Here is a 9,875-nt window from a genome sequence, read left to right as displayed (position 1 = left end):
TTATTTTTTCATTTCATTTCATTTCATTTCAATAAAACATGCGAAAGAAAACATTATACTTGATTAAATGGGAGCAAAGATAACAAATATTGAAAATGGTAAAAAGAATAATATTAAAAATGTTGAAAAATAATTGAACCAGTATTCTATATAAATAATAAAAATTGAAATTAACATAATGAAATAAGCGAAAAAAACATATGGATACAATGGGCATAAGATGCATAGTAATACAGATGAACAAAAGTAAATATAGATTAGAAGGAAAAGTGAAAAAAAAAAAAAGAATATATATATTAGTTATTCTTTTAGTTATTGTTGTTATCTCCCTTTTTACATTCAGCCCTGATGAAAGTTTGATATTTAGGTTAAAACGTTGGTGTGTCAAAGCTCTTGATCACCATTTCTTAATCATTGAATGGAACCCATAGCATAAGGCTCCCACCCCTTCTCATTATTCTTTTTTTTTTTGCATTTGTACGTTTTGATTTCAATCATGACCTCAAGGCCATAGTAATAGTATTTACCAATTTTTACCAGTGTTAGGTTGCACCATCATACTTGGCACATTAAGTGGGTCTAAAAAGGGCCTGTTATTGTCTCACTTGATTCGGCACTGTAGTCCTTAACTTGGTATGGGTACTTTATTTTTCCTATTAGGTCATCACAAATGTCTATCATTGTCAATGTAATTATTATGCACTGATCAGTCAATCCAGTAAAACATTTGACCTAGACAAACATCTATGAAAAATATCATAAATTAAGCTGTGAGAATTCCCTCATCTCCCTTTATACATGGGGGTAGAGCTATTTGAAGCATATTGAATATTTATTATACCAGGTATGTAAAATTAAACCAAAATTTTTGTATAGAAAATAAACATTAGTTTTTGTATGAAATCAAAAATAATCTTTATTTAAATTATTGGCCATTACTAGCAATACATTTTTCCCATCTCTTTGATAATTTTTGTATGCCATGCCAAAAAAACTGTTGTGTGGATAGACATAAGGAACAGATCTGTCAAGCCTTGAATACTCTATGTTGAATAAGGGGCTCAGGTGTGCATTAACCCTTTTTATTTACAAAGATGTGACTGGATTTCCTTAGGTATTTGTGCAAATAAGATCATATTTTATCATCTCGATAAAATATGATCTTGAGAGACCAGCCTCAACCAGTCTGTTAGTGAGAAAAGGTAGAAATCAGAGTAATAAGGTCTAGGTTTATGGCCGCTCACTGGTGATTTCAAAGTTAAAGCATTGACAGTTTAGAAAGGGAAATTTCATGAGAGATCTTTGTAAAGAAAATAGCCAATGAAAGGATTGAAACATCAATTTTTACTTTGTGTAGCAGTGATATTCATGGTCCTAATGAGGGATTTCCAGACCAGACCTCATACAGTTCGTGATACATTCAGCTTCTGATGTAATGTTTATTTAGGCTTCTAGAAAACTTAATATTTCGAAGTTTTGTTGCCTACATCTGTTCAATCAGTAATTTTTTTTTATGTCATTTTCTGAGATAATGAGCTCCAAGTATTGGTTCCTTTTCTGTCTCTTGTAATGTCTTGAATGGGCCAATTATATTTGACTTGTGCTTGTACTGTAAAAGAAAACAAAATGATACTTTGGTTATATAATTTAAAATTATTAAATAAAAGTATATAAAAAAAACTTTCTCTTCCCAAAATAATTTCAGTAGAAATTCTCTGAAAATCATTGTGTATACTTGTTAAGTTATTAAATAATATTATTTTATCTTTGATCTTCAAAATACCTTATTTTTATTATTTTCTAAATATTTTCTATAATTTATTAAATTTGATTTTCAGGTTTAAAACATTAGTTTCAGATTGGATCACAAAAATGGAAACTCTAATTATAAATAATAAGTTAAACAAATAAGTTGGCAGTAGAAGTTGAGAAGTATTCACTTTTTCACTTTAAGGTGATGAAAAGATTAACTTAGTTATTCTAATATTTTCATTTTATGAACCATTTACTACAATTTTAAAGTAAACTGCATTTAATATGATTGCTCTTAGGAGTAAAGTTATTAAAGTGGAAAAAGTATCTGATTACATATCTACTTACAATTTTGTGTTTTCTGAGCAATGTGAGTATTGTTTATTTTTTTGTTAGTAAGATTGAGTAGATCTTGCTGGGTATATGAGGAAAGACCTTAAATATATTTATGACTTTCACCAGATTCCAACTAGCTAATGATTGTCTTAAAAAGAGAATACTATCAAAAAGAGTTCATCACAATGTCTTTCGTTAAAAATACTTCACATATTCTTGTATTCATATATAACCACAAACACATTAAATTTATCTGTGGGGTCGGGCCTTCTTACTTGTATTTTCATTTATAATTATGCATATTTAAGAAGTTAATTATGTGAAATGTTATAATTTGTTTTCTAGACATAAGATTTTAGAGTATTGTTTTAGAGAATTAATTTAAGTAATTATTGTTTAATTATATGTTCTTTTAAAGCTAAGAAATGGTCTCTTCATATTTTTACTTGCAATAGTTATTTTGCTCTTTAAGCATCGAGGTTTTCTTATTTATGAAGAGACAAACCAGGATATGTTTAATTAATTTGTTACTGGTCAATTTGAAGTTTTTATTTAACACTTTAATTTAAATGTAAATGTAAAGGGTATTGAATTATTTATTATTGTAAATACTTTGCTTGCAACAAGTTCAGTTTTTTTTTTGTTTTGTTTTTTTCAATTGTTTTATAAAAATTTAATTTGAATTATCTTATATTTTATTCATAGGAAGTTTTCACCCTAGTATTGAATTAAAACTATGTATATTTCATTTTCTTTGTGGTTCTTTCATTATTGATATTTGCAATGAGAAACCAGATAAAAAAATACTAATTTTTTTTTTTTTTAGTCTTTTCGTCACCTTAATAATATTGATTTTTTTATGTACTGAATTAAGGATTAAGACATCATTTTTACTAAATGTTTAACAAAGGTCAATATAAAATGTTAAAATTTTATTTTTCTATTAAAGGAAGATGGTCCGGGTGTGGTTAAAGAAAAGCCCAAATAGTAATTGAACTATTTATTGTGAGTAAACATTTCTCCCCATGTTGCAGGGCTTCATCAGGGCTAAAAACGATACAAAGATATAAACACTAAAACAAGAAAATAGATAGCATAAAATAAAGTAATTAATTAACCGCCAATCCCCCCCCCCCACTGCTCATTCTGTTTGTCATCTCATCTGCCTTCAGCTTCATTTTAGTGCTTACCTACATTCAGTAAGATGGTTGTCCTATTTTATTCATTATTTTCCTTTATTCTTATTCCTCTTTTCTATCTTTTAGTGTGTACTGTATTTTTATATTTCTTTTTTATTTGTTATTTTTTTTTTTCATTAATTGTCTAAAACCTTTTTGCAATTCTTGTTTGTTTATTCTTTTCATTGTACATCGTATTTTCATTTTCTTTAATCTACTTTATTCATTTTTTTTATAACTTTTTACATATTTTAAATCATAATTAGCTACACCTTGGTTTTATTTCATGCTATCTATTTTCTTACTTTGTTACCTTATTTTAGTGTGTTTGTATCTTTTTTAGCCCTGATGAAGCCCTGCAATGTGGGGGATATGTTTGCTCATATTAAATAGTTTAATTACTATTTGGGCTTTTCTTTTAACCATACCCAGACCATCTTCCTTTTATGTATTAAACATGGTCAATCAACGATATTCTTTAATTTTTTTTTTTGTTATTGTTTTTGCAAACTTATTCATTTTTGTTAGATTGTTAAAAAAAATGTATATTTTTTACTTAGTTCCAAGCGTATATAAACATACAAGCAACAGAATTATTTCAGTTATGTGATTAAATTAATGTTTAATGCTTGAACCTCTTATTAGTTTAAATTTGGATACATAACCAAGATAAGGAAACAGTTTGGTATTTTTACAATACATTTTATTATTTTATTTTATTTTTTTCATTTTGTTAAAAACTTTTTATAGATTCTGATATTAGTTTTTTTAATAATATCAAATAAAAATTAAATCTTGCTAAGTTAAAAAAAAAAGTATCAATCTTGAGAAAATTCCCTAAGAATTCAAAATTTTACTTTTTATTGAGTAAGATAATTTAATATTATAATTTATTTTTCAGAATGACAATGTATAATAATATTTAATTTCATTAATTAAACATTAGACATAAACTATTGTTAAGTGTTATTTTTATTTTTAAATACTTCCATTATCCAATATTACAATATATTTCATAAACTTTATATGTGTATATTTTAAAAACAATTAGTGATTTAAATATTTCATTTGTGTTAATAGAGAACTATGAGTTTGTTCTAAAAGCATCTTTATGTTAGTTTATCATTTAGCTGTGTTTAGAATGGATGTATACTTTTATCCAGTCATTTTACTTATCTCTGTTTATTTCTCATATAAATATAGGTGTAAACTATGTATATATTAAAAGCAAGAAGTATATTGTTTATTGTATATAGAATGTTTATGTGTATTCTTTTAATTTATATGTATCTTTAACTTTCACTAACTACTTTGAAAATATTGATACAGAAAAATAATAGTCAGTATTTTTTTTATTTTATTGTAGATGTTGATCATACTTTATCAATATTTATTTCTAATAACTTGATATTAAGATAAGTTAAGAGTTCTTTTCCCTCATGTTCATAAAACTCTAAATCCTTTTAAAGTTCCTCAAATCCCTCATGTTCATAAAACTTTATCTCCTTTTAAAGTTCCTCAAATCCCTCAATTCCTAATAACTTGGTATTGCGATACAAGTTAAGAGTTCTTTTCCCTCATGTTCATAAAACTTTAAACCTTTTCCTTTAAAGTTCCTCAAATCCTTAAATTTCTTGACTGAGTATGTTGCTTTCATACTTATTTTCACCTCTATTACTTATTAATTTTATTTATCTGACCATAGTTATATGTATTCATTTATGCATTAGTGGGACCATAATGTCATGGATAAACGTACATTTTATAATATTTGTTCTCTCTTCATGCCTTTTTATGTGGTATTACTCAACACATATTAATTGAATTTATAATTATTGTTGTAGTTGTATATCAATATCAGGGTTATCTCACTTAAAGCAATGCTGAGAATATGTACAGATTCCTTCATTTATAGCAATGCGAACTTTTACTTAACAAAGTCAGAAAGTACAAATGTAATATCTGTTATAAATCTAAATTATTATGATCATTATTTAGTTTAGTCTAGTATTGGCGTAAACAAAGTTTTCCTATTAATTTTATTGACTGAAGGGATTGTTGATAAGTATGCATAACTTCCATTTCAAATATTTTATTGGAGATACTTATTGAAATAATGTCAGACTCTTCTAGAGAATGGAATGTATTGTGACTTTAATGATAAAGATGTCCCAACTTAATAATTCATGGTTTTTGTAATTACCTGTTTTGTTTATCATTGGAAATACATTGTAAATTATATTCTGAATTAGTTTAAGATTTATTTTCCCTAGGGGATATGATTCTAAATAACTGGTATCACTGCAAAATATTTTTCTTGAACAGTATTTTAAATATATGACTATCTAACAAAACTTGTACCAATTAAAATGATATGATAAATGTATATAATATGTATGTTTCTAGTCTCAAATTTAAGTAATACATATTGAACTGTTACATGTTAATAAAAATTGATATTTAAACTATTTTATTTTTTATATTTTAGCTTATAAGATGTTTGGGATCGAATACATTTTACATGTTTAATATTTGAATTTTCTTTAAATAACACTATTCTGAAGTGTTTGGCATAAAAAATTACTTATAAAAAAATAAAGAATATTTTTTATATAAAAAATAAAGTGTTATATGTATGAACATCAGTGTGTTAGTATTCATGAATTCAATGGTTGAATTTACCTTAGTATTCTAAATATTTTTTAACATTATTTTTTTTTTTTTTTTATGATTAAGAGTTGGTAACATTTTTAAGTTGTATTGCTCTTTCTGAAAATGATGCTTGGAAATTATCAGTTTTCAAATGTTCTTATTTCAATATTATATTTAATTTAAAAAGATTACTGAGCTAAACATTAGACTGATAAAGAATGAGGTGATTACATTTTTATGCCAACATGTTTTGTATCTAGGCCTTTATCTTTGAAAGGAATATTGTTTGACCACAAATACTGTCTTTTTAATTACATGTGGATAGATCTTCCATCTTTTTTTTTTTTTTTAATGGATATTAAGTTTTTTTTTTTCTAGATCTGGGGGGGGGGTTTAAAGGGTCTTACTAAATGTAGTTGACCATGGATATATTTGAGGAGAAGATGGTTGGTGGTACGGTCAGAGAATAACACAAATCAGTTAAAAATCTCATTTATTAGTGCTAATGTTTCAGCCAGAATTTCTAGGCTTCATAAGGGCTAAGAACAAAAAATAAGGTAACAACCAATGAATAAAGGATATTTAGAATGATTAAACTAAATAATTGTACAGAATGAAAATATGTAGATAAAAATAAAGTAATAAAATAAGTGGGAAGTAAAACATACATATAGGTAATTTAATATGTAAGTAAAATAACATAAGAAAAGAGAAGGAGAAGGGGGTTAAAGAAAGATGAAAATAAGACATAGGACACACCTGGTTTGGAAGACATAAACATCCAAGTGATGTTCATGGCCTGGGTGACAAGATTATGAGTTAAAAAGTTAGTTAAAACAGATGATGAAACTACCAGAAGATGAATACATTACAAGTTACTTGGAAAAGTAAAAATAAGTATTGTAACGATATTATGGTCGATCGATTATTATTGAAATCATCGATGAATAAAAACAACTGTTTTTGGGAGTGTATAAAAAAAAAGTAACGCTAGGCTAGTTAAAAGTGTTGTGAATATTTTCATTCCTTTGCATTAAAAAAAATTATTTTGTTTCTGTTCTTTGTGATTTGTTTCTTGACCCGGGTAACACGCTACAATTGGTGTCAAGCGGGATTTTGGGTATGAAAATGATAGGAAATTATTTTTTTAAATTAAAATATAGGAAGAGGGTCAGGGTTGCGGTCAAAAAAGAAAAAATAGTTTCTAACTATGTAATGTCCGACGTTTCGCCCCATTTTGTAGGGCTTCATCTGGGCTCTTCAAAGCGTCTTTAACAGAAAGGTTAAACAGTTTTTTTTGTTTTTTTATTGTAGATAGGAAGTGAAGTATTGAGTTACTTGGAAGAAGAAGAGTTTAGGGACAGTTATCACACAGTCAGACAGCGAATATGGAAGATTTTTTGTCAATACTTTGGGAAATGAAATCCACCATAGATGTAATGAAATCTGGCCAGGATGAATTGAAAAAAGTCTGAAAGTCAAGTTCAAGAACATTGAAAAGGACTTAAGAAACACAGGGAAGCAAGTTAGAAATGTTGAAAACCAGTTAGAACTCAGATGTTGAAAAATAAGTAAGAACCACAGAAAGACTGTATGTAGGTGAGGACGGAGTGGAGCTTTTTATTGGGAGACTAGATGATAAAGTTGACTTCGAGGAACAGGAGATTAATCCTGTTAAGACCGGAGGACGTATCGCGGATGTGCGATTGACACTAGAGAGGGATGCTCACAACTTGGAAGAAGACGCTTCGGGAGCCCCAGCTTGAATTAAGCCTTCAACATACGATAGAGGGTCATCATGGGCAACTAATCTGAGGCAGTTCAAGGCGGTATCCTCGACTGGCAGCTGGAATGGTCAGGAAGAAACGACTTCCCTAATCGTTTTATTTCGAGGAGAGACTCTGGGTATTATTCGGAGCGTCTATGAGAAACGTCAGATCTTGAACTATTTTCACGACAATTTCGAGAAGAGATTGTGCGGCCCTTATTTGAGGCAGGTGCTTGGAGAACGGTTCAGGACAAGAAGGCAGAATCCTGGGAAACCGATGCAGCAGCTCAGAGTGGAAGTTTCTCGACTGGAAGAGTTAACTAATGTTATAGTTCCAGAGGACGTCCGATAAAACATGGCTGTCGATATTTTGACTGACGGGGTAGCGTGATCTGGACCTACAGCAGAGCCTGAGAATACCGAAACCGAAAACCCTCGGTGAAAATGTAGCGAGTGGTCAAGATTTTGAAGTAGTCAAGAAAAGTATACAGAAGGGTATTGGAGTACAATATATTCGAAAGCTTAAGGATAAGGAAAACTCTAGGTGCGTAGTCATTCTATCAAAAGAGATTATAACAGGGAAAGAGAAACGGGTAGAGACAAAGATAAAATGGATAGAAGAAGAGATGATAAAAGAAGGACAGTTGATAGAGATGCTGACGATTACAGATGGAGAGAAAGATGGAAAAAAGAATAGATATGATGATGACGAAAAAGGAAGAGGATTAATAGAAGAAGAGAGGTAGTATATTAACAGACGTAAAGAATGTAGTAGAAGTGATAAAGCAATGAGACGAGAAGATGAAAAGAATAATAAGTTACGGAGCTAATGAAAATGAATCACATGGAGTGCTAATAATGGTACAAATAAAATTGGAAAATCAGAAAGTAGGAGAAGCATAGAAGTACTAGAGACTAAAGACAAAACAAACCAGGATTTCTCTCGACATCATTGGAAACGTATTCCAATCTAGGATGTGAAGATGGATCTGTTCGGGGCGAACAATTTTAAGAGGGGGGAGTGTAACGATGTTATCTGGTCGATCGATTATAATTGAAATCATCGATGAATTAAAACAGCTGTTTTTTGGAATTTATATAAATAAATAAAAAAAAAAGTAACGCTAGGTTAGTTAAAAGTGTTGTGAATATTTTCGTTCCTTTGCAAAAAAAAAAAAATTGTTTTGTTTCTGTTCTTTGTGATTTTTTTCTTGGCCCGGGTCAAGAAATGCTCAGTTCGGATTCCGGGAGACCGCTCTCCAGAATTTGAGTCCAGGAGGGGGGTGAGGCAGAGTGATGGCCTCGCGTGTCTATTGTTTAATCTGGCCCTCGAAAAGGTAATTAGAGATTTCGGAATACAAACCTCTGGAACAATCATTGACAGGCTGGTACAGGTGCTGGGATTTGCCGATGACTTGGTCCTGGAGGCGAGATCCTTTCAGGCACTGATGGAGGCATTTTTGAGGCTAGCTGAAGCAGCAGAAGCAATGTGCATGACGGCTAACCAGGGAAAAACTAAATACATGTGGACTGGACCTGGTATAGTGACTGCTGTTGGAGGGGAGGTGAAGATGGGTCCATTTACGTTAGAATGTGTTGACCAGTCCACCTATTTAGGCTCAGTGGTCAGCAGCAATAACAAGATCGTCCTTGAAACAAGCCAGCATCTTATGAAGGCCAACAGATGCTATTTTGGACTTAGGAAGCATTTGAGGAGTCGAGCTGTCACTCGCCGCACCAAATGACAGGTCTACAAGACACGGCCAGTCCTGACTTACGGATCGGAAGCCTGAACCCTGAAAAGTGCTGAAGAAAAGGAGATTTTGGTTTTTGAAAGAAAAATTCTGCGCCGAATATTTGGCTGTGTCAAGGTAGGCGAGAATTGGAGGAAGCGAACCAACAGAGAGGTCTACGAGCTGTTCGGTGAGGGAGATGTGATGCGGTACATTAGGCTGGGCTGGGCTGGCCATGTCATCAGGATTCCAACGGATGAGATCCCGTGGAGGTTGCTGGATTGTAGGCTGGATCGGACCAGAGGAAGAGGCAGGCCAAGGCTGAGATGAGAGCCCTCTATTCCCTTATACATAGTTGGACGATATTATCCGATTAACGAGAGAGGAATATATTTATAATGAGGCGTAGATAGTTGACCGTAGATTAATGATTGGAGAAGTTTATCGGGGGGTGCG

General features: G+C 30.7%; 1 protein-coding gene across 3 annotated transcripts in view; it reads left to right on the top strand.

Moving 5' to 3' along the window:
* Window positions 1–9,875, top strand: part of LOC106687420 (uncharacterized) — a 60,359-nt gene that overhangs the window by 48,675 nt on the left and 1,809 nt on the right. For 2 of the 3 annotated variants that reach the window (XM_024363230.2, XM_024363229.2), the window contains one exon: window positions 1,839–5,734. The exons of the other annotated variant lie outside the window; for it this stretch is intronic. In XM_024363230.2, coding sequence (XP_024218998.2) covers window positions 1,839–1,852 — 14 coding nt within the window. In that variant the 3' untranslated portion in view covers window positions 1,853–5,734. Of the gene's footprint in view, window positions 1–1,838; window positions 5,735–9,875 lie in introns of those variants that run through there. 3 annotated transcript variants of the gene reach the window in all.

Source organism: Halyomorpha halys, unplaced genomic scaffold (assembly GCF_000696795.3).
Source record: "Halyomorpha halys isolate HHAL.00 unplaced genomic scaffold, Hhal_1.1 Scaffold962.1, whole genome shotgun sequence".
In the NCBI taxonomy this organism is placed as follows: domain Eukaryota; kingdom Metazoa; phylum Arthropoda; class Insecta; order Hemiptera; family Pentatomidae; genus Halyomorpha; species Halyomorpha halys.
Note: the sequence above shows the minus strand (reverse complement) of the source record. Positions and strands in the feature narration are given on the sequence as shown.